At 37.4% G+C, this 25,020-nt stretch overlaps 3 protein-coding genes and 1 long non-coding RNA gene across 4 annotated transcripts; all 4 read right to left on the bottom strand.

The window, feature by feature from the left end:
- Nucleotides 1–979: 979 nt before the first annotated feature.
- Nucleotides 980–1,646, bottom strand: LOC146979462 (uncharacterized). Its single transcript, XR_015036874.1, has 3 exons — nt 1,550–1,646; nt 1,217–1,266; nt 980–1,103 (listed from the first exon to the last, which is right to left on the bottom strand). It is a non-coding gene; the product is annotated as an uncharacterized LOC146979462 (long non-coding RNA).
- A 90-nt stretch (nt 1,647–1,736) lies between these two features.
- LOC146979461 (uncharacterized) lies at nt 1,737–8,485 on the bottom strand. Its single transcript, XM_085788921.1, has 6 exons — nt 8,443–8,485; nt 8,002–8,328; nt 7,537–7,902; nt 7,313–7,426; nt 6,963–7,012; nt 1,737–2,024 (listed from the first exon to the last, which is right to left on the bottom strand). The coding sequence occupies exons 1-6, from the start codon at nt 8,483–8,485 to the stop codon at nt 1,737–1,739; spliced, it is 1,188 nt and encodes a 395-aa protein (XP_085645047.1).
- A 4,896-nt stretch (nt 8,486–13,381) lies between these two features.
- Nucleotides 13,382–15,914, bottom strand: LOC146979460 (uncharacterized). Its single transcript, XM_085788920.1, has 6 exons — nt 15,872–15,914; nt 15,434–15,757; nt 14,970–15,335; nt 14,742–14,855; nt 14,392–14,441; nt 13,382–13,426 (listed from the first exon to the last, which is right to left on the bottom strand). Exons 1-6 carry the CDS (start codon nt 15,912–15,914, stop codon nt 13,382–13,384), a joined length of 942 nt encoding a protein of 313 aa, XP_085645046.1.
- A 4,344-nt stretch (nt 15,915–20,258) lies between these two features.
- LOC146979459 (immunoglobulin lambda-1 light chain-like) lies at nt 20,259–22,846 on the bottom strand. The gene is made up of 5 exons (XM_085788919.1): nt 22,804–22,846; nt 22,356–22,682; nt 21,892–22,257; nt 21,668–21,781; nt 20,259–20,326 (listed from the first exon to the last, which is right to left on the bottom strand). The coding sequence occupies exons 1-5, from the start codon at nt 22,844–22,846 to the stop codon at nt 20,259–20,261; spliced, it is 918 nt and encodes a 305-aa protein (XP_085645045.1).
- Between the last annotated feature and the right edge of the window lie 2,174 nt (nt 22,847–25,020).

Below are 25,020 nucleotides of genomic sequence, written 5' to 3'. Positions count from 1 at the left end.
GAGACCACACTCTCACGTGTGCCATCATAAATATCATCATATTATCACCTATAAAAAAAACAGTTGTGTGTAGTGTGCACTGTTGCAGCCCACAATTAGGAAAAAAAAAATCATATCGGCAGCTGTATGCCCCCCCCCCCCCAAAAAAAGAGAAAAAAAACAACTGATATGAATTAAGTGTCTATAATGTTTTTTAAGAGACTGCAATGATTTGTCAATTATTATTATTAATATATATGATTATTAAAAACATCATAAAAGATAAGAAAATAATTCTTATTCAAATCATATAATATCATACAACTGCAGAACAAAAGAAAACGCTATAATCGGTTATTTTTGCAGAAGTCTCAGCACCTAAAAGTGCGTAAGTATACTCCTGACTGTTCGTAGATTTTGTTCTTAGTTAAGAACAAATTCTGGATAAGAAAACATTCATGAATGCCACAATCTTCGTAAAAACTTCGTAAGTAGGACTTAAGAACAAATTTGTTCCTAAGAACGGTTCGTGAATGAGGCCCAATGTTCGGCCTGCTTGTTCTTAAGTCTTGAGACTTCATAGGAGGAAATACTGTACAGAAAGATCTCTTTTACTTAAACGATGCTTGAACTAGTCCGCTGTGCCGTGTCGGCTGTGTGTGTTCATAAAGGTGGGGAGGTCCAACTGTTTATACGTTAAAATGGCAATGCTACGAGTCTTACATCCAATAAGTAGGCTAGTTGTTAGCTGTTTTATGATTTTTTTTTATTTCAATACAAAATAGAGTAACGGTAAGTAAAACAAACACACAAACAATTAAAATATGTTTACAAGCCTTGAAATGCCTGATATTGTCAATAATAAAGAAACATTTCATATTCAGCTGAGATAAAACAGAACAAAACTGTTAACAATAAACATATAAGCAGCTGCAAACATACCATGTAACATGTTTTAAGGGTCAAATTCTGATGCTCAACATTATCAAGATTATCAATAGTTAACTTCAGAGTACAAACTGTCCTCGGCCTCGGCAAACTCAGTCTGATTTCTTCCTCTCGTTGTTTTTCTCTCAGAGAAATGAAGAGCAGCGTAGTTCACTCCACCTTCAGCTCCACTCTGTCTGACAAAATAACAAAATAGTTGAAATATCTCAATTGTATATTTATATATATGGTATTTTACAGATTATGTGAATAGAATAACAATAACAAACGTACGTGTATTGTCACTTACATGATCATGGACTTTTACATGCGAATTGATATTTTGTTCTGTTTCCGTTCCTGAAGATTAGAATGCAATATTATAAAATAAATATCTTAATTATTGTGATTAAACAAATTAAAGGATGAATTTAATGAAGCGCACAAAGTTAGAACAAGGAAAGGTTTGTCTTTAACATGTATGTTGCTTTTATGATGATGACACCAGATCACTAATTACAGACTACTGGTAGATTTACTCTAGAACCTATATTGTTAAGTTTTGTCTGACTAAATAAATTTAACCTCATAATGAACATTGAATGGATGTAACAGGATGGTTTTAGTTCCTTACAACACTCACCTTTATATTGTTTGCGTGCTCTTCGGCTGCAGAGGAGGAAAATGTTTCCAACCACAGAAATGCCCAAACAGACTATTAATATCCCCACTGAAATCAGGTCCGTACGCACCAGCACTGTTTGCACATGAAAACACAGTAAAAATAATTGTCAATGCCTCTTGAGGAAAATGGGAAGGGTCAGTTGTGATCAGTAATAGTAATACTTTTTATATGCACAGAAAGTCATACCGATGTCCACTTTTGTTCCATTTCCAATCAACATCTGTCCACATGTGGCCACGGCGCAGTAATAAGTCCCAGCATCAGAGGAGCTGACGTTCTTAGTGAAGCGATAAACGCAGCTCTTTGGAGCAGAACGTGCATCAGTTCTGCCTTCACATTTACCAGGTTTGTATCCATCAGTGTAGATGATGTCAGGATGAGACTCATCTGATCTGGCTCTGAACCAGTACACGCTGTGATCTCCTGGACACGTCTTGTTGTCAGAGTCAGAGAAGACTGAACACTGGAGAGTCATTGAGTCTCCTGGACGGACTGGACCAGACGCTGTCGGCCGCTGAACTACAGTATAGTTTGATGTCCTTTGAGAAGTTCCTATGAAAACAAAAATATATTAAAAATAAAACACCTCAAACATATTCAGGTAAATTAAAAGGGAAAATAAACCTGTACAGAGAAACTGGAAAACTGACCTTTAACAAACAAATATGTCCCACTCCATGTAATATCAACCCACTCCAGGACTGCACAGTGATACAGTCCTTCATCTTCTTGACTTGTCCCCACTATGGTCAAGTTCATAAATCTCTCATCAATATTTGTATTGAATCTTGATTCAGAAAACTCTGGCGCATACTTAGGTTCTGTTGTTCTATACACTGACACAATTAATTTCATAGCATCTCCGGCACTTTGCTTGTACCAGTAGATTTGCTTGGTGCTGGTTTCAACATCGAACAGAGCACATGTGAAGGTCACAGGTTGTCCGAGCTGCGCTGTGATCACTGGAGCCAGTGAATCTGAATTTAAAGAAAAGACACAAAACATTCAATAAAAACCTAATGTACAATGTTTAAGAGTTATAATCTGAAACGTAAACTCTTAATTGTAAAGCACAATAAAACTTGACTTACATCCATGATGAAGGACGAACAACATGATCCACAACACGATCATCTTCACAATGTCTATTGTCAGTTCACTTGTAGGTATTTAAGTGAAGGAAGGATGTGATGTCATTGTGAGGTCAGAGCATCAGATGTATCTGATTGGTTTTTGACAAAATAAGATTCAAAAGTGAGCTTCCTGCCACACTCACCTCATGGTCTTTGTGAAGTACATCCACTCTCTTTCACCTTCCCAGAGATTTACATACAGTAGGCTACAACTGTTTCTGACTGTGCTGTGACAAACATAACTTCAACTCAAATCTACACACGTTTTGGGGGAAAAACAGCAGCTGATACTGAGAAAAGAGTGGATGTTTTGTTGCTCTAATGTTTATCAAATCAGTTAACAAGTTATCACTGCATTGTTCAGGTCACATACATTTAACCTAGGGGTGTAACGATTCATTTTAACAACGACTCGATTCGTTTGCTGATACGATTCAAGGACGATATTGGTTCAACTATACAATCCGATACAATTCAATGACTTGAAATCGATTCAGTAACTTTTCAGTATTCAGTAAAATTCAACCAGTGTGACTGTGAAATAAATACTTGGATACTGGCCAGTGCAGATGAAGTTTCCTAGATCCCTGTTGTTTCTTGTAAGGGAATCAGGTTTGAATTAATTATGGATCGAAACAAGTGAACAACAATTAATGGCAAATGCCTTAACCTTTTATCTGAATAAAGTGCAACCACTTCATTCATCGCTCAGAATATATTCTGATATTCACAACAGCAAAAAGCAATTATTAATTATAGCTGTTGCACAGCAATGGTCGCAGCCGGGCAATTTTAGGCAAAATTAGGCAATCTGAAAGTGAAAGTTCCAAAGCTGTAGCACATATGGTTGATTTGTTATGAATTTTCAAGGTTTTGAAATTGGACTATTGACTATTGTCTTGTGTTTCCAGTTGAGGACATGGACCTTTGTGAAAAGTATGGGAATTTCTCATATGGAAAGGTTGCACAAGCTGAGGCCCCAATTCACAACTGTTAACACCAACAACCATCCACTATCTCACTGAGCTAATTGGTAATTGGGAAGGTCACATGTGGCTTCACAAATTGACGAAGCCAGTCACCTGTGTGCAAGACAGCAGCTGTGTGTAAAGGCAAACGGCTGTCAAAAATTCAGTTAAGACAAAACTCTGAAAATACAGAAATTACATAGACAGCATGGATATGTTTTTAACAATGATTTTTTGGCTCCATAAGTGAAAAACTGATTTCATTTCCCCAATGACTGCCCTACCTGGGGTTTGAAATCCCAACCTCTAACACCAAGAAATAGCCCCTAACTAATTGAGCTAATGGGCTCTATGCACAGCTCCAGCACTTCCTGAATTTAAGGCAGGTCCTTCATTTCCTGTCTTACATTATTGGACAAACTGATTAATCCAGGTGTGTCTGACCATTGTGACTACTCAGACACACCTGGATTAATCAGTTTGTCCAATAATGTAAGACAGGAAATGAAAGACCTGCCTTAAGTTCAGCAAGTGCTGGAGCTGTGCATAGAGCCCATTGGATGGAAGTGCTGTGTTCGAAATCGAAAGACCTAGTGTGTACAAATGGACTCAGGTAGTCACCGGCCAGGCAGCAGTTGTCAAGGTAGATTTCTGTCATCAAAACAAAAATCTGATAATACATAAATTGCATCCTGACAACATGGCCTGTTGATGATTTGTTTTTAACGATAAGTGTTTTGCTTCATAAGAGAAAATCTGAGAGTGAAATTCAAAATGCTGTAAAAAATTCTGGGTAACACTTTAGATTAGGGAACACATTAGGGAACACATATTCACCATTAACTAGGTGCTTATTATTATGCATATAAGTAGCTTACTAGTTCATTATTAGTAATCATTAAGCACGCATTAACACCTTATTCTACCTCTATTACACCATGAATTAAGATTTTTCCTGATATTAACTCTTAATTATCGCTTATTCATTGTAAATTAATGCATTGTTGTTTCTGAGTAATGATGTGAATAACCAGTGGGTTATTGGGGCCTTGTACAGGGGCAGTAGCACAAGAACAGTAATTCTTCCTTTATAATTTATCATATTTCTTTTAACATGTTTTTATATGAGGGACAGCACAGTCTGGGGGGTGTAGTCAGGATTTCATTTCACTGCTTGTGACAAATAAAGAATCTTGAATCTTGAATCACTCTGAATTAGTACAGCATTAATGCATTAATTTACAATGAATAAGCGATAATTAGGAGTTAATATCAGGAAAAATCTGAATTCATGGTGTAATAGAGGTAGAATAAGGCTATGTACAGTGTAAAAACTCAAAATCTTTCTTATTTCTTGTCAAAATGTCTCATTTCTAGTCAAAACTAATATCTTTCCACTTAAAATAAGACTAATCACCTAAAAAATAACTTGTTTTTAGATAATTTTCACTTGTTTCAAACTAATTTTCACTTGAAATAAGAAGAAAAATCTGCCAGTGAAAGTACGTTTTTTTATGCTTGTAATAAGGAAGAAAAACTTGCTCCACTATCAGATTATTTCAAGTGAAAATATGCTTGAAAGAAGGAAAAAGTGTCTAAAAACAAGCTGCTTTTTAATGTGATGAGTCTTATTTTAAGTAGAATGAGATTTGTTTTGACTAGAAATGACATTTTGACGAAAAATAAGACAAATATTATTGGTAAGATATTTGATTTTTTGCAGTGTAGAATAAGGTGTTAATACGTGCTTAATAATTACTAATACGGAGCTAGTAAGATACTTATATGCATATTAATAAGCACCTAGTTAATGGTGAATATGTGTTCCCTAATCTAAAGTGTTACCAAATTCGGATATTTCCCAGACATCATCTACCATGACTCTAAAATGGTATGTTGATGTTGTTTAGGAAGAACGTTTTGTATTGGAGCATCATAAGCATGAAAAAAAAGATGCACACTACATCATTGTTGCCACAAACAGTGTTTTTAAATGTGATACTATGAAATCTGCATTTAAAGATATGGCGACAGGTTTTAAATGGAAGACATTTTCATGCTGTGACAATCGGTGTCATGTTTTCTTTCATTTACCTCGTGAGAAAATGTCTTTACATTTACACAAACATTCATTTGGATTCAATAATGACCACATGATATTGTGGTGGTCCGAAGGTCAAAGGTCACTGTGACCGTTGAGGACCACCACTACACCAGTAGTTGTTGCAAGGCGAATGTAAACGTCTGGTGAAAGCAGCCACTAACCACACAACAGGAACTGAAGTGGCCTGTTGAAGTGGCCTATCTACATGAGAACCCACAAAAAAGACAATGTAATCACGCTCACAGTTATTTATGATATTGGTGTCAGTGAGTAACATTATCATGCCTATTTTAGTCAGTCACCGATGAAAATAGACATGCAACATTTATAAACATTCAGTTACTTACATGGAGGAGAAGAAACAGCGGTCCACAGGATCTATCTTGGGGAAGTCAGACCAGTATTAAAAAAGTCCCGTCCCATCATCACACTGGGAAAGAAACTCAGTCTTGTGCTCCACTGATTATGGTCACAATGTTCGGTCTGCTTGTTCTCAAGTCCTGAGACTTCATAGGAGGAAATCCAGAAAGATCTCTTTTACTTAAACGATGCTTGAACTAGTCCGCTGTGCCGTGTCGGCTGTGTGTGTTCATAAAGGTGGGGAGGTCCAACTGTTTCTACGTTAAAATGGCAATTACATCCAATACAATAGGTAGGCTAGTTGTTAGCTGTTTTATGATTTTTTTTTATTTCAATACAAAATAGAGTAACGGTAAGTAAAACAAACACACAAACAATTAAAATATGTTTACAAGCCTTGAAATGCCTGATATTGTCAATAATAAAGAAACATTTCATATTCAGCTGAGATAAAACAGAACAAAACTGTTAACAATAAACATATAAGCAGCTGCAAACATACCATGTAACATGTTTTAAGGGTCAAATTCTGATGCTCAACATTATCAAGATTATCAATAGTTAACTTCAGAGTACAAACTGTCCTCGGCAAACTCAGTCAGATTTCTTCCTCTCGTTGTTTTTCTCTCAGAGAAATGAAGAGCAGCGTAGTTCACTCCACCTTCAGCTCCACTCTGTCCAACAAAATAGTTGACATCTCAATTGTGTATATGTATATATATATATATATATATATATATATATATGGTATCTTACAGATTATGTGAATGGAATAACAATAAAAAACTGACTGTATTATCACTTACATGATCATGGACTTTTAAATGCGAATTGATATTTTGTTCTGTTTCCGTTCCTGAAGATTAGAATGCAATATTAAAGAATAAATATCTCAATTATTGTGATTAAACAAGTTAAAGGATGCATTTAATGAAGTGGACAAAGTTATAATAAGGAAAGGTTTGTCTTTAACATGTATGTTGCTTTTATGATGATGACACCAATTAACTAATTACAGACTACTGGTAAATTTTCTCTAGAACCTACAGTATAATGTTATGTTTTATCTGACTAAATAAATTTAACTTCGTAATGAACAATGAATGGATGTAACAGGATAGTATTTGTAATAATTTTAGTTCCTTTCAACACTCACCTTTGTATTGTTTGCGTGCTCTTCGGCTGCAGAGGAGGAAAATGTTTCCAACCACAGAAATGACCAAGCAGACTATTAATATCCCCACTGAAATCAGGTCCGTACGCACCGGCACTGCACATGAAAACACAGACAAAATAATTGTCAATGCCTCTTGAGGAAAATGGGAAGGGTCAGTTGTGATCAGTAATAGTAATACTTTTTATATGCACAGAAAGTCATACCGATGTCCACCTTTGTTCCATTTCCAATCAACATCTGTCCACATGTGGCCACGGCGCAGTAATAAGTCCCAGCATCAGAGGAGCTGACGTTCTTAGTGAAGCGATAAACGCAGCTCTTTGGAGCAGAACGTGCATCGGTTCTGCCTTCACATTTACTAGGTTTGTATCCATCAGTGTAGATGATGTCAGGATGAGACTCATCTGATCCGGCTCTGAACCAGTACACGCTGTGATCTCCTGGACACGTCTTGTTGTCAGAGCCAGAGAAGACTGAACACTGGAGAGTCATTGAGTCTCCTGGACGGACTGGACCAGACGCTGTCGGCCGCTGAACTACAGTATAGTTTGATGTCCTCTGAGAAGTTCCTATAAATAGAAGAACTTTGTTAAAAAATAAAACACCCCAAACATATTAAGATAAATTAAAAGGAAAAAAAACCTGTACAGAGAAACTGGAATACTTACCTTTCACAAACAAATATGTCTCACTCCATTTAATATCAGTCCAATCCACGACTGCACAGTGATACAGTCCTTCATCTTCTTGACTTGTCCTCACTATGGTCAAGTTCATAAACCTCTTATCAATATTTGTATTGAATCTTGATTCAGAAAACTCTGGCGCATACTTAGGCTCTGTTGTTCTAAACACTGACACAATTAACTTCATAGCATCTCCGGCACTTTGCTTGTACCAGTAGAATTGCTTGCTGCTGATCTGAACATCGGATAGAGCACATGTGAAGGTCACAGGTTGTCCGAGCTGCGCTGTGATCACTGGAGCCAGTGAATCTGAATTGAAAGAAGAGACACAAATCATTCAATAAAGACCTAATGTACACTGTTTAAGAGTTGCAATCTGAAACATAAACTCTTGATTGTAAAGCACAATAAAACTTCACTTACATCCATGATGAAGGACGAGCAACGTGATCCACAACACGATCATCTTCACAATGTCTATTGTCAGTTCACATGTAGGTATTTAAGTGAAGGAAGGATGTGATGTCATTGTGAGGTCAGAGCATCAGATGTATCTGATTGGTTTTTGACAAAATAAGATTCAAAAGTGAGCTTCCTGCCACACTCACCTCATGGTCTTTGTGAAGTACATCCACTCTCTTTCACCTTCCCAGAGATTTACATACAGTACAACTGTTTCTGACTGTGCTGTGACAAACATAACTTCAACTCAAATCTACACTTACGTTTTGGGGGAAGACAGCAGCTGATAGTGTGAAAAGAGTGGATGTTTTGTTTCTCTAATGTTCTGAAGTTTATCAAATCAGTTGACAAGTTATCACTGCATTGTTCAGGTCACATACATTTAACCTAGGAGTGTAACGATTCATTTTAACAATGACTCGATTCGTTTGCTGATACGATTCAAGGACGATATTGGTTCAACGATACAATCCGATACGATTCAATGACTTGAAATCGATTCAGTAACTTTTCAGTATTCAGTAAAATTCAACCAGTGTGACTGTGAAATAAATACCTGGATACTGGCCAGTGCAGTTGAAGTTTCTTAGATCCCTGTTGTTTCTTCTAAGGGAATCAGGTTTGAATTAATTATGGTTCTAAACAAGTGAACAACAATTAATGGCAAATGCCTTAACCTTTTATCTGAATAAAGTGCAACCACTTAATTCATTGCTCAGAATATATTCTGATATTCACAACAGCAAAAAGCAATTATTAATTATAGCTGTTGCACAGCAATGGTTGCGGCCGGGCAATTTTAGGCAAAATTAGGCAATTTGAAAGTGAAAGTTCCAAAGCTGTAGCACATATGGTTGATTTGTTATGAATTTCAAGGTTTTGAAAGTGGACTATTGACTATTGTCTTGTGTTTCCAGTTGAGGACATGGACCTTTGTGAAAAGTATGGGAATTTCTCATATGGAAAGGTTGCACAAGCTGAGGCTTGAATTCACAACCGTTAACACCAACAACCATCCACTATCTCACTGAGCTAATTGGCAATTGGGAAGGTCACATGTGGCTGCACAAATTGACTAAGCCAGTCACCTGTGTGCAAGACAGCAGCTGTGTGTAAAGGCAAACGGCTGTCAAAAATTCAGTTAAGACAAAACTCTGAAAATACAGAAATTACATAGACAGCATGGAGATGCTTTTAACAATGATTTATGGGCTCCATAAGTGAAAAACTGATTTCATTTCCCCAATGACTGCCCTACCTGGGGTTTGAAATCCCAACCTCTAACACCAAGAAATAGCCCCTAAGGGACCGTTCGTTATTTATGGAATGGGCCACCGGAGGAAAATGGGGGGGGGGGTCATGTCATAATATTCTTTGTTGAGGGGTGGGTCCACTAAAAAAAAAAGGTCAGCGAGGGGGGGTCATTCAACATTTTGTCTGGAGGACACTGCAATGCTCGCAAAAAAACAAAAACAAAACAAAAACGGGACATTTCAAAGCTGCAAGCACTGATGACAACGAGAGCAACGGCCCCGAATCACAATGTTATTTTATGTTGCCCTGATCTGCCCTGAGTTGGTTTCGAACCCGGGTCTCCCGCACCGCAGGCGACGATGCTAACCGCTTCGCCAAGAACTCAATAAGGGTTTTGCCCGTGGCTTAGCACGTCTTTTATTGGTGAGTGAGTTTAACTTCAGTACCATACAGAGGCTACGCTGCCTGCCTGCCTCATTGCGTAACTCTACATAGTCTGAGCAGCACGTACGTTCACGTTGCTTTCGTGAATTGTAAACAAACAGACGCCCCCTCGGTTTTAGCGTCCAGCAGTTTAGCGGCTAATTCAACAGCAGTGATGGATAACGCTAGGGATCCACTGGCGTCAATGCGATTTCTTGCCGGACGCGACGCCTCTGAAAAAACGGACGCTTCGGTAGGCGGGAACACAGACCGGCGAGTTAACGGACAGTGGACAAGCAGACCCCCGCCCCCCCGAGCTGTTCTCTATCTCGCTCCCCATTGGACAGCGACCCTGCGTCGGACGCATTCATTTGCATAAAGTTGAGCTCCGGTCAACTTTTGGACGCGCCGCAACTGCTCGAACGGACGCGCCGCGTACCCAGAATGCTTTGCGGGCGCGTCATTAACGGTTTGACGCGTCCCATAGAAATGAACAGGCAGCCGCGTCGCGGCGGACGAAACGAACGCCAGTGGATCCCAGGCGTAACTGTATCGGAGAGGACAACTTCATGAGCTTCATTTGAGGAATAAACGGCAGCTTTTACCTGACGGGAGACCGACGCCTGAGCTACGGTAGCTAACAGCTAACAGGTTACAGACTTTCTCTCTCTCTCTCTCTCTCTCTTTCTTACACACACACACACACACACACACACACACACACACACACACACACACACACACACACACACACACACACACACAGTTGTCTATCATATCTGTCGTAAACCTTGTAATAATACGTTGTTGAGTGCAGTTCACATTATTGTTGCTTCGGTTTGAGTGTGGATTAATTGTTAATGGCTTGTTGTGTAATGTGAGCTGGTCCAAAATCGCGATTCTGTTATTGATGAGTTGGATTTTAATAACAGCTGATAAATGGCATTGTGATGAGAAGGTGTTGCACACATGGTTGTCAAAATGAAATAATGTAGTGTCACGCGCTACGTGATGCGATCGTGTCGATGGCTGGGGGGGGGTCATGTATCTTTTGATAAGGCTTAATGCAGGGTCATGTTAAAATTTACTGACTCCGACAGGGGGGTCATGTAAAAAAAAAAAAAAGTCCCGTGAATCCCTCCGGTGGCACTGATGATAAATAACGAACAGTCCCTAACTAATTGAGCTAATGGGCTCTATGCACAGCTCCAGCACTTCCTGAATTTAAGGCAGGTCCTTCATTTCCTGTCTTACATTATTGGACAAACTGATTAATCCAGGTGTGTCTGAGTAGTCACAATGGTCAGACACACCTGGATTAATCAGTTTGTCCAATAATGTAAGACAGGAAATGAAGGACCTGCCTTAAGTTCAGCAAGTGCTGGAGCTGTGCATAGAGCCCATTGGATGGAAGTGCTGTGTTCGAAATCGAAAGACCTGTTTACAAATGGACTCAGGTAGTCACCAGCCAGGCAGCAGTTGTCAAGGTAGATTTCTGTCATCAAAACAAAAATCTGATAATACATAAATTGCATCCTGACAACATGGCCTGTTGATGATTTGTTTTTAACGATAAGTGTTTTGCTTCATAAGAGAAAATCTGATATTTAAAAGTGCCATTCTTACATTGACTCCAATGTTCATGAGAGTGAAATTCAAAATGCTGTAAAAAATTCTGGGTAACACTTAAGATTAGGGAACACATTAGGGAACACATATTCACCATTAACTAGGTGCTTATTATTATGCATATAAGTAGCTTACTAGTTCATTATTAGTAATCATTAAGCACGCATTAACACCTTATTCTACCTCTATTACACCATGAATTAAGATTTTTCCTGATATTAACTCTTAATTATCGCTTATTCATTGTAAATTAATGCATTGTTGTTTCTGAGTAATGATGTGAATAACCAGTGGGTTATTGGGGCCTTGTACAGGGGCAGTAGCACAAGAACAGTAATTCTTCCTTTATAATTTATCATATTTCTTTTAACATGTTTTTATATGAGGGACAGCACAGTCTGGGGGGTGTAGTCAGGATTTCATTTCACTGCTTGTGACAAATAAAGAATCTTGAATCTCGAATCACTCTGAATTAGTACAGCATTAATGCATTAATTTACAATGAATAAGCGATAATTAGGAGTTAATATCAGGAAAAATCTGAATTCATGGTGTAATAGAGGTAGAATAAGGCTATGTACAGTGTAAAAACTCAAAATCTTTCCAAGAATATTTGTCTTATTTCTTGTCAAAAGGCTATGTACAGTGTAAAAACTCAAAATCTTTCCAAGAATATTTGTCTTATTTCTTGTCAAAATGTCTCATTTCTAGTCAAAACTAATATCTTTCCACTTAAAATAAGACTAATCACCTAAAAGTTAACTTGTTTTTAGATAATTTTCACTTGTTTCAAACTAATTTTCACTTGAAATAAGAAGAAAAATCTGCCAGTGAAAGTACGTTTTTTTATGCTTGTAATAAGGAAGAAAAACTTGCTCCACTATCAGATTATTTCAAGTGAAAATATGCTTGAAAGAAGGAAAAAGTGTCTAAAAACAAGCTGCTTTTTAATGTGATGAGTCTTATTTTAAGTAGAATGAGATTTGTTTTGACTAGAAATGACATTTTGACGAAAAATAAGACAAATATTATTGGTAAGATATTTGATTTTTTGCAGTGTAGAATAAGGTGTTAATACGTGCTTAATAATTACTAATACGGAGCTAGTAAGATACTTATATGCATATTAATAAGCACCTAGTTAATGGTGAATATGTGTTCCCTAATCTAAAGTGTTACCAAATTCGGATATTTCCCAGACATCATCTACCATGACTCTAAAATGGTATGTTGATGTTGTTTAGGAAGAACGTTTTGTATTGGAGCATCATAAGCATGAAAAAAAGATGCACACTACATCATTGTTGCCACAAACAGTGTTTTTAAATGTGATACTATGAAATCTGCATTTAAAGATATGGCGACAGGTTTTAAATGGAAGACATTTTCATGCTGTGACAATCGGTGTCATGTTTTCTTTCATTCACCTTGTGAGAAGATGTCTTTACATTTACACAAACATTCATTTGGATTCAATAATGACCACATGATATTGTGGTGGTCCGAAGGTCAAAGGTCACTGTGACAAGTCGAGGACCACCACTCCACCAGTAGTTGTTGCAAGGCGAATGTAAACGTCTGGTGAAAGCAGCCACTAACCACACAACAGGAACTGAAGTGGCCTGTTGAAGTGGCCTGTCTACATGAGAGCCCACAAAAAAGACAATGTAACCAGTCTCACAGTTATTTATGATATTGGTGTCAGTGAGTAACATTATCATGCCTATTTTAGTCAGTCACCGATGAAAATAGACATGCGACATTTATAAACATTCAGTTACTTACATGGAGGAGAAGAAACAGCGGTCCACAGGATCTATCTTGGGGAAGTCAGACCAGTATTAAAAAAGTCCCGTCCCATCATCGCACTGGGAAACAAACTCAGTCTTGCGCTCCACTGATTATGGTCACAATGTTCGGTCTGCTTGTTCTCTAGTCCTGAGACTTCATAGGAGGAAATCCAGAAAGATCTCTTTTACTTAAAATGATGCTTGAACTAGTCCGCTGTGCCATGTCGGCTGTGTGTGTTCATAAAGGTGGGGAGGTCCAACTGTTTATACGTTAAAATGGCAATTACATCCAATACAATAAGTAGGCTAGTTGTTAGCTGTTATATGATTTTTTTTTATTGCAATAAAAAATAGAGTAACGGTAATTAAAAAAACAAACAAACAATTAAAATATGTTTACAAGCCTTGAAATGCCAGATATTAGTCAATAATAAAGCAACATTTCATATTCAGCTGAGATAAAACAAAACAAAACTGTTAACAATAAACATATAAGCAGTTGCAAACATACCATGTAACATGTTTTAAGGGTCAAATTCTGATGCTCAACATTATCAAGATTATCAATAGTTAACTTCAGAGTACAAACTGTCCTCGGCCTCGGCAAACTCAGTCTGATTTCTTCCTCTCGTTGTTTTTCTCTCAGAGAAATGAAGAGCAGCGTAGTTCACTCCACCTTCAGCTCCACTCTGTCCAACAAAATAGTTGACATATCTCAATTGTGTATATGTATATATATACTGTATATATATATGGTATTTTACAGATTATGTGAATGGAATAACAATAAAAAACTGACTGTATTATCACTTACATGATCATGGACTTTTACATGCGAATTGATATTTTGTTCTGTTTCCGTTCCTGAAGATTAGAATGCAATATTAAAGAATAAATATCCTAATTATTGTGATTAAACAAGTTAAAGGATGCATTTAATGATGTGCACAAAGTTATAATAAGTAAAGGTTTGTCTTTAACATGTATGTTGCTTTTATGATGATGACACCAATTAACTACTTACAGACTACTGGTAAATTTCCTCTAGAACCTACAGTATAATGTTATGTTTTATCTGACTAAATAAATTTAACTTCATAATGAACAATGAATGGATGTAACAGGATAGTATTTGTAATAATTTTAGTTCCTTTCAACACTCACCTTTGTATTGTTTGCGTGCTCTTCGGCTGCAGAGGAGGAAAATGTTTCCAACCACAGAAATGACCAAACAGACTATTAATATCCCCACTGAAATCAGGTCTGTACGCACCGGCACTGTTTGCACATGAAAACAAAGTAAAAATAATTGTCAATGCCTCTTGAGGAAAATGGGAAGGGTCAGTTGTGATCAGTAATAGTAATACTTTTTATATGCACAGAAAATCATACCGATGTCCACTTTTGTTCCATTTCCAATCAACATCTGTCCACATGTGGCCACGGCGCAGTAATAAGTCCCAGCATCAGAGGAGCTGACGTTCTTAGTGAAGCGATAAACGCAGCTCTTTGGAGCAGATCGTGCATCGGTTCTGCCTTCACATTTACCAGGTTTGTATCCATCAGTGTGGATGATGTCAGGATGAGACTCATCTGATCCGGCTCTGAACCAGTACACGCTGTGATCTCCTGGACACGTCTTGTTGTCAGAGCCAGAGAAGACTGAACACTGGAGAGTCATTGAGTCTCCTGGACGGACTGGACCAGACGCTGTCGGCCGCTGAACAACAGTATAGTTTGATGTCCTCTGAGAAGTTCCTTTAAATAGAAGAACTTTGTTAAAAATAAAACACCACAAACATATTCAGATAAATTAAAAGGAAAAAAAACCTGTACAGAGAAACTGGAATACTTACCTTTCACAAACAAATATGTCTCACTCCATTTAATATCAGACCAACCCACGACTGCACAGTGATACAGTCCTTCATCTTCTTGACTTGTCCTCACTATGGTCAAGTTCATAAATCTCTCATCAATATTTGTCTTGAATCTTGATTCAGAAAACTCTGGCGCATACTTAGGTTCTGTTAATCTATACACTGACACAATTAATTTCATAGCATCTCCGGCACTTTGCTTGTACCAGATTTGCCTGGTACTGGTCTCAACATCGGACAGAGCACATGTAAAGGTCACAGGTTGTCCAAGCTGCGCTGTGATCACTGGAGCCAGTGAATCTGAATTTAAACAAGAGACACAAAACATTCAATAAAAACCTAATGTACACTGTTTAAGAGTTGCAATCTGAAACATAAACTCTTGATTGTAAAGCACAATAAAACTTCACTTACATCCACGATGAAGGACGAGCAACGTGATCCACAACACGATCATCTTCACAATGTCTATTGTCAGTTCACTTGTATTTAAGTGAAGGAAGGATGTGATGTCATTGTGAGGTCAGAGCATCAGATGTATCTGATTGGTTTTTGACAAAATAAGATTCAAAAGTGAGCTTCCTGCCACACTCACCTCATGGTCTTTGTGAAGTACATCCACTCTCTTTCACCTTCCCAGAGATTTACATACAGTAGGCTACAACTGTTTCTGACTGTGCTGTGACAAACATAACTTCAACTCAAATCAAATCAACACTTACGTTTTGGGGGAAGACAGCAGCTGATAGTGTGAAAAGAGTGGATGTTTTGTTTCTCTAATGTTCTGAAGTTTATCAAATCAGTTGACAAGTTATCACTGCATTGTTCAGGTCACATACATTTAACCTAGGAGTGTAACGATTCATTTTAACAATGACTCGATTCGTTTGATGATACGATTCAAGGACGATATTGGTTCAACTATACAATCCGATACAATTCAATGACTTGAAATCGATTCAGTAACTTTTCAGTATTCAGTAAAATTCAACCAGTGTGACTGTGTAATAAATACTTGGATACTGGCCAGTGCAGATGAAGTTTCCTAGATCCCTGTTGTTTCTTGTAAGGGAATCAGGTTTGAATTAATTATGGATCGAAACAAGTGAACAACAATTAATGGCAAATGCCTTAACCTTTTTTCTGAATAAAGTGCAACCACTTCATTCATCGCTCAGAATATATTCTGATATTCACAACAGCAAAAAGCAATTATTAATTATAGCTGTTGCACAGCAATGGTCGCAGCCGGGCAATTTTAGGCAAAATTAGGCAATCTGAAAGTGAAAGTTCCAAAGCTGTAGCACATATGGTTGATTTGTTATGAATTTTCAAGGTTTTGAAATTGGACTATTGACTATTGTCTTGTGTTTCCAGTTGAGGACATGGACCTTTGTGAAAAGTATGGGAATTTCTCATATGGAAAGGTTGCACAAGCTGAGGCCCCAATTCACAACTGTTAACACCAACAACCATCCACTATCTCACTGAGCTAATCGGCAATTGGGAAGGTCACATGTGGCTTCACAAATTGACGAAGCCAGTCACCTGTGTGCAAGACAGCAGCTGTGTGTAAAGGCAAACGGCTGTCAAAAATTCAGTTAAGACAAAACTCTGAAAATACAGAAATTACATTGACAGAATGGAGATGCTTTTAACAATGATTTATTGGCTCCATAAGTGAAAAACTGATTTCATTTCCCCAATGACTGCCCTACCTGGGGTTTGAAATCCCAACCTCTAACACCAAGAAATAGCCCCTAACTAATTGAGCTAATGGGCTCTATGCACAGCTCCAGCACTTCCTGAATTTAAGGCAGGTCCTTCATTTCCTGTCTTACATTATTGGACAAACTGATTAATCCAGGTGTGTCTGAGTAGTCACAATGGTCAGACACACCTGGATTAATCAGTTTGTCCAATAATGTAAGACAGGAAATGAAAGACCTGCCTTAAGTTCAGCAAGTGCTGGAGCTGTGCATAGAGCCCATTGGATGGAAGTGCTGTGTTCGAAATCGAAAGACCTAGTGTGTACAAATGGACTCAGGTAGTCACCGGCCAGGCAGCAGTTGTCAAGGTAGATTTCTGTCATCAAAACAAAAATCTGATAATACATAAATTGCATCTTGACAACATGGCCTGTTGGTGATTTGTTTTTAACGATAAGTGTTTTGCTTCATAAGAGAAAATCTGGTAACACTTTAGATTAGGGAACACATATTCACCATTAACTAAGTGCTTATCAATATGCATACAAGTAGCTTACTAGTTCATTATTAGTATTCATTAAGCACATATTAACACCTTATTCTACCTCTATTACACCATGAATTAAGATTTTTCCTGATATTAACTCTTAATTATTGCTTATTCATTGTAAATTAATGCATTGTTGTTTCTGAGTAATGATGTGAATAACCAGTGGGTTACTGGGGCCTTGTACAGGGGCAGTAGCACAAGAACAGTAATTCTTCCTTTATAATTTATCATATTTCTTTTAACATGTTTTTATATGAGGGACAGCACAGTCTGGGGGGTGTAGTCAGGATTTCATTTCACTGCTTGTGACAAATAAAGAATCTTGAATCTTGAATCACTCTGAATTAGTACAGCATTAATGCATTAATTTACAATGAATAAGCGATAATTAGGAGTTAATATCAGGAAAAATCTGAATTCATGGTGTAATAGAGGTAGAATAAGGCTATGTACAGTGTAAAAACTCAAAATCTTTCTTATTTCTTGTCAAAATGTCTCATTTCTAGTCAAAACTAATATCTTTCCACTTAAAATAAGACTAATCACCTAAAAAATAACTTGTTTTTAGATAATTTTCACTTGTTTCAAACTAATTTTCACTTGAAATAAGAAGAAAAATCTGCCAGTGAAAGTACGTTTTTTTATGCTTGTAATAAGGAAGAAAAACTTGCTCCACTATCAGATTATTTCAAGTGAAAATATGCTTGAAAGAAGGAAAAAGTGTCTAAAAACAAGCTGCTTTTTAATGTGATGAGTCTTATTTTAAGTAGAATGAGATTTGTTTTGACTAGAAATGACATTTTGACGAAAAATAAGACAAATATTATTGGTAAGATATTTGATTTTTTGCAGTGTAGAATAAGGTGTTAATACGTGCTTAATAATTACTAATACGGAGCTAGTAAGATACTTATATGCATATTAATAAGCACCTAGTTAAAGGGACAACGAGGAGTTTTGGAAAAGCGAAACGTTTTCACACTACATTTATGAGCCTCCGCGTGCACCGTAAAATTCTTTTGACCAGCGCAAGACGGACTCATGTTTTCATTCATCAATAATTAAAGTCAGAGGTTCAAAGAGGTTCACATACCGTCGTAGTTCCGACCATAAACGGCGATTCAGCTACGTTATTCTCATGACTCGTTGCCAGAGATGGCTAAAGTACCCAGATTCTTTACTCGAGTAGAAGTAAAAGTACCTGTGTAAAAAACGACTTAAGTAAAAGTGAAAGTACTGATCCAAATATCTACTCAAGTAAAAGTAAAAAGTACAGGCTCTGAAATTTACTCAAAAGTATTATTAAGAGTAAAAAGTATTTCCATTGCACAATTCACTGCAAAGCAAATAACCACACGATAATTTATCTTGAATCCATTTCATCAATGTTATTGTTTAAACAAACATTGTTCACATAGCCTAAGTTTACCTGCTGGACACAAAATGTATCCTAATGTACTTCACTATGGTCAATCGTAGGCATTTGTATTGTACACTTCAGGTTTACACATCACACTTATGAACATAAAATTTTGGACCAGGATTGGCTTCTAAACTGTGGTGTCACAAATCATGCTCGTAGTCCCAATTAATAATCTTGTGGATTGAGACACTTTAGGGGGGTTATTATTTATGGCCCTTTTCCACTAGCGCGACTTGGCTCGACACGTCTCTATTCGTTTTGTTTGTTTTTTTTGGGCTTTTTCACTAGTACTCAGCTCAAGTCGAGCTGTAATTTTATTTTGCCGTAAATTTATTTTGCCGTGGAAACCCTGATATATTAAAAAAAGTAACGAGCATTTTGAAGAAATGTAAGGAGTGGAAAGTACCGATATTTGCGTTTCAAATTTACTGAGTAAAAGTAAAAAGTTGTCAGAAAAATAAATACTTCTAAAAGTACAAAGTACCTGACAATTCTACTTAAGTACAGTAACAAAGTATTTGTACTTCGTTACTTGCCATCACTGCTCGTTGCGAAACTGAAAGTAAAGAAACGCTGGTCGGCTCGACCAGCATCTCCGCCACCACTAATAGTAACAAAATAACGATAGAGACAGAATGATATATTTATCGAAAATGGACCCATTAACAAGTGTGGGTAGCGGAGATTCATCCACATTAACGTGAGACTTTTTTATAACCGATTAGAAACTCCTCGTTGTCCCTTTAATGGTGAATATGTGTTCCCTAATCTAAAGTGTTACCAAATTCTGATATTTCCCAGAAATCATCTATCATGACTCTAAAATGGTATGTTGATGTTGTTTAGGAAGAACGTTTTGTATTGGAGCATCATAAGCATGAAAAAAAAGATGCACACTACATCATTGTTGCCACAAACAGTGTTTTTAAATGTGATACTATGAAATCTGCATTTAAAGATATGGCGACAGGTTTTACATGGAAGACATTTTCATGCTGTGACAATCGGTGTCATGTTTTCTTTCATTCACCTTGTGAGAAAATGTCTTTACATTTACACAAACATTCATTTGGATTCAATAATGACCACATGATATTGTGGTGGTCCGAAGGTCAAAGGTCAAAGGTCACTGTGACCGTTGAGGACCACCACTCCACCAGTAGTTGTTGCAAGGCGAATGTAAACGTCTGGTGAAAGCAGCCACTAACCACACAACAGGAACTGAAGTGGCCTGTTAAAATGGCCTGTCTACATGAGAGCCCACAAAAAAGACAATGTAACCACTCTCACAGTTATTTATGATATTGGTGTCAGTGAGTAACATTATCATGCCTATTTTAGTCAGTCACCGATGAAAATAGACATGCAACATTTATAAACATTCAGTTACTTACATGGAGGAGAAGAAACAGCGGTCCACAGGATCTATCTTGGGGAAGTCAGACCAGTATTAAAAAAGTCCACTGGGAAACAAACTCAGTCTTGTGCTCCACTGGTTATGGTCACAATGTTCGGCCTGCTTGTTCTCTAGTCCTGAGACTTCATAGGAGGAAATCCAGAAAGATCTCTTTTACTTAAACGATGCTTGAACTAGTCCGCTGTGCCATGTCGGCTGTGTGTGTTCATAAAGGTGGGGAGGTCCAACTGTTTCTACGTTAAAATGGCAATTACATCCAATAAGTAGGCTAGTTGTTAGCTGTTATATGATTTTTTTTATTGCAATAAAAAATAGAGTAACGGTAAGTAAAAAAACAAACAAACAATTAAAATATGTTTACAAGCCTTGAAATGCCAGATAATAGTCAATAATAAAGCAACATTTCATCAGCTGAGATAAAACAGAACAAAACTATCAACAATAAAAATATAAGTAGTTGCAAACATACCATGTAACATGTTTTAAGGGTCAAATTCTGATGCTCAAGATTATCAAGATTATCAATAGTTAACTTCAGAGTACAAACTGTCCTCGGCAAACTCAGTCTGATTTCTTCCTCTCGTTGTTTTTCTCTCAGAGAAATGAAGAGCAGCGTAGTTCACTCCACCTTCAGCTCCACTCTGTCCAACAAAATAGTTGACATATCTCAATTGTGTATATGTATATATATATATATATATGGTATCTTACAGATTATGTGAATGGAATAACAATAAAAAACTGACTGTATTATCACTTACATGATCATGGACTTTTACATGCGAATTGATATTTTGTTCTGTTTCCGTTCCTGAAGATTAGAATGCAATATTAAAGAATAAATATCTTAATTATTGTGATTAAACAAGTTAAAGGATGCATTTAATGAAGTGCACAAAGTTATAATAAGTAAAGGTTTGTCTTTAACATGTATGTTGCTTTTATGATGATGACACCAATTAACTAATTACAGACTACTGGTAAATTTTCTCTAGAACCTACAGTATAATGTTATGTTTTATCTGACTAAATAAATTTAACTTCATAATGAACAATGAATGGATGTAACAGGATAGTATTTGTCATAATTTTAGTTCCTTTCAACACTCACCTTTGTATTGTTTGCGTGCTGTTCGGCTGCAGAGGAGGAAAATGTTTCCAACCACAGAAATGACCAAACAGACTATTAATATCCCCACTGAAATCAGGTCCGTACGCACCGGCACTGCACATGAAAACACAGACAAAATAATTGTCACTGCCTCTTGAGGAAAATGGGAAGGGTCAGTTGTGATCAGTAATAGTAATACTTTTTATATGCACAGAAAGTCATACCGATGTCCACTTTTGTTCCATTTCCAATCAACATCTGTCCACATGTGGCCACGGCGCAGTAATAAGTCCCAGCATCAGAGGAGCTGACGTTCTTAGTGAAGCGATAAACGCAGCTCTTTGGAGCAGAACGTGCATCGGTTCTGCCTTCACATTTACTAGGTTTGTATCCATCAGTGTAGATGATGTCAGGATGAGACTCATCTGATCGGGCTCTGAACCAGTACACGCTGTGATCTCCTGGACACGTCTTGTTGTCAGAGCCAGAGAAGACTGAACACTGGAGAGTCATTGAGTCTCCTGGACGGACTGGACCAGACGCTGTCGGCCGCTGAACAACAGTATAGTTTGATGTCCTCTGAGAAGTTCCTTTAAATAGAAGAACTTTGTTAAAAATAAAACACCACAAACATATTCAGATAAATTAAAAGAAAAATAAACCTTTATAGAGAAACTGGAAAACTGACCTTTCACAAACAAATATGTCCCACTCCATTTAACATCAGACCAATCCAGGACTGCACAGTGATACAGTCCTTCATCTTCTTGACTTGTCCCCACTATGGTCAAGTTCATAGAATCCTTATCAATACTTGTATTGAATCTTGATTCAGAAAACTCTGGCGCATTCTTAGGTTTTGTTATTCTAAACACTGACACAATTAACTTCATAGCATCTCCGGCACTTTGCTTGTACCAGTGGATTTGCCTGCTGCCGACCTCACCATCGGACAGAGCACATGTGAAGGTCACAGGTTGTCCGAGCTGCACTGTGATCACTGGAGCCAGTGAATCTGAATTGAAAGAAGAGACACAAAACATTCAATAAAAACTACTGTGCAATGTCTAAGAGTTATTACATATGCAGCTGACACATAAACTCTTGATTGTAAATCACAAAAAAACTTCACTTACATCCATGATGAAGGACGAGCAACGTGATCCACAACACGATCATCTTGAAAATGTCTATTGTTAGTTCACATGTAGGTATTTAAGTGAAGGAAGGATGTGATGTCATTGTGAGGTCAGAGCATCAGATGTATCTGATTGGTTTTTGACAAAATAAGATTCAAAAGTGAGCTTCCTGCCACACTCACCTCATGGTCTTTGTGAAGTACATCCACTCTCTTTCACCTTCCCAGAGATTTACATACAGTACAACTGTTTCTGCCTGTGCTGTGACAAACATAACTTCAACTCAAATCTACACGTTTTGGGGGAAAACAGCAGCTGATAGTGAGAAAAGCATGGGTTTTTTGTTTCTCTGATATTCTGAAGTTTATCAAATCAGTTGACAGGTTATCACTTTTCACGTCACATACATTTAATCATTTGTATTATTAATTCATAAGCATTCAGCTTTATCAATTATTCTTTTGTATCTTTCACCCCTTATGCTGAAGTTAACATCAGTCGCATGACGTCCTGTGGCGCTAACGTTCACGTTCTTCACTTGTTCATTGATCAGTGTTCACAAAAAAACATGTTCAAGCACAACGCGGGACAAGATATTTCACTCCCTGGTAAAGGGTGGAGGGAGGGGGGGGCTTTAAATTATATAGATTCCCTTGGGAACCATGAATATGAGTGTTATTCTTTACCTCCTGTGTTCAATAGATGTTAGGTTACTTCACAGAATAAATGAAAACTTTGACCTAGTGGTGGCGCTATAACAGAAGAGCCACACTAACATCAAAGTATGATGGTCCATCCCCTCAGGACCATGATTATCTAATCAAAATTCACAGAAATCTATTTGATGACTGTAATTCAGTCCTGTTTAACTGATTGAAAAACATGAACAATTGCTAACATTACATGACACATTTACCCATAGTGCGAATTATAGGGGGGTTTGACCCCCCAATTACGACTTCAACACCCCTAAAAGAGGTACAAATAACAGATAAGGGGGGTTAAAACATTTATCTTTCTTATTAGTAATTATAAATACTACAGTATACAGTATTTTCCATACTCATTCCAGGAAGATGCTTGTAGTAAAATTTCAGACACCCCTAGTGGACTATACCATTTCATTGCCCGAGTGACTGACTAGCTCACATCCAAGTCGGTGCAAAAAAAAAAAAAAAAAGACAAACACGTCATCTCATGGAGTGCTGTAAATTAATGCAAGTAGCTACCAAGCTATTTAATACACTTACTTTTACTTACTAACCTTCAGAGTTTCATAAGTATGTTGTTGTGCCAGGTGTTTACAGCTTATCTTGTAGGTGTGCCTCTCCTACCTTCTGTTTTTTGCTAGGAACACCTGGCCTTTGCCTGCTCGTCCCTCTCTGGCGTCTTCATGTTGATTTCAGCTGCTTCCTCTGACTCTTTAACGTCACTATTTCTTCTTACCACGTCGTGTTTCTGTCCGTTTGTTTTTTTCTTATTAGAAATCGATCCATTTTGTGCCCTGTGCACGTCACTGGTTAGCGTAGCGGGGCTATCGCAAACTACAAGCTGCATTGCGCAGGGTCAAGTTGTAAGTAAGGCCGCAAGCTGCGTTGCCAGGTTTGACAGTTACCCCCTTTTTGGAAACAACATTAATTGAAGTGAATGAGTTTAATGTGGATGTTTGCGTGTTTGTAGTGCAGTGTATTGTGTATTTATGTAGCACATTTAAAATATGTTCTATAATTTCATTTTAATAGTCTTTGAGTGGTGGTTTAGTTGGGCTTTTACCTTTTTAATAGGCTACTGAAAACATCGGTGACCTCAAAATCAAACTTTGTGAGCTGTTTTCTTAGTCTAATATGTTTCTCACTTATGAATTCATGGTAAAAATAAGAGTCACCCTATTGAGCCTATAGACTATAGAGTCATATCTTATCCATTCATTTCAATATTGGGACCAGTAGCTACAGGATGTGAACCTGTCTAGACTAGAGCATGTATGGTAACACATCTGCCAAAGACTTTGCTAGTCTTTGTGTGGGTCTGTTTGAGCAGAAATTAGGGTTTGCTAGGGTGTGTGTGTGTGTGTGTGCAGTTTAGATTTAGAATATTTTGTTGGTGACTGCAAAAGTTGTTTGTGTGGTATTATAGCCTATGCCACATGAACTGTAAAATTGTGTAAAATTTGGTTTACAGACAGTAGACATTTCATTGAACAAGCAAGATACT

The sequence above is a fragment of the Trachurus japonicus genome, chromosome 10, assembly GCF_045865225.1.
Source record: "Trachurus japonicus isolate A0001 chromosome 10, Traja_1.0".
NCBI classification, from domain to species: domain Eukaryota; kingdom Metazoa; phylum Chordata; class Actinopteri; order Carangiformes; family Carangidae; genus Trachurus; species Trachurus japonicus.
Note: the sequence above shows the minus strand (reverse complement) of the source record. Positions and strands in the feature narration are given on the sequence as shown.

What these genes read in the sequence shown, in the direction of transcription:
- LOC146979461 (XM_085788921.1), bottom strand. Translation starts at nt 8,485, where the DNA reads ATGATCGTGTTGTGGATCACGTTGCTCGTCCTTCATCATGGAT. An exon ending in GCTCGTCCTTCATCATGGAT is followed by an intron (nt 8,329 to 8,442) that starts GTAAGTGAAGTT and finishes CTTTCAATTCAG; the next exon opens with ATTCACTGGCTCCAGTGATC. An exon ending in GACATATTTGTTTGTGAAAG is followed by an intron (nt 7,903 to 8,001) that starts GTAAGTATTCCA and finishes TTCTATTTATAG; the next exon opens with GAACTTCTCAGAGGACATCA.
- LOC146979460 (XM_085788920.1), bottom strand. Translation starts at nt 15,914, where the DNA reads ATGATCGTGTTGTGGATCACGTTGCTCGTCCTTCATCGTGGAT. An exon ending in GCTCGTCCTTCATCGTGGAT is followed by an intron (nt 15,758 to 15,871) that starts GTAAGTGAAGTT and finishes GTTTAAATTCAG; the next exon opens with ATTCACTGGCTCCAGTGATC. An exon ending in AGCACGCAAACAATACAAAG is followed by an intron (nt 14,442 to 14,741) that starts GTGAGTGTTGAA and finishes TCTAATCTTCAG; the next exon opens with GAACGGAAACAGAACAAAAT.
- LOC146979459 (XM_085788919.1), bottom strand. Translation starts at nt 22,846, where the DNA reads ATGATCGTGTTGTGGATCACGTTGCTCGTCCTTCATCATGGAT. An exon ending in GCTCGTCCTTCATCATGGAT is followed by an intron (nt 22,683 to 22,803) that starts GTAAGTGAAGTT and finishes CTTTCAATTCAG; the next exon opens with ATTCACTGGCTCCAGTGATC. An exon ending in GACATATTTGTTTGTGAAAG is followed by an intron (nt 22,258 to 22,355) that starts GTCAGTTTTCCA and finishes TTCTATTTAAAG; the next exon opens with GAACTTCTCAGAGGACATCA.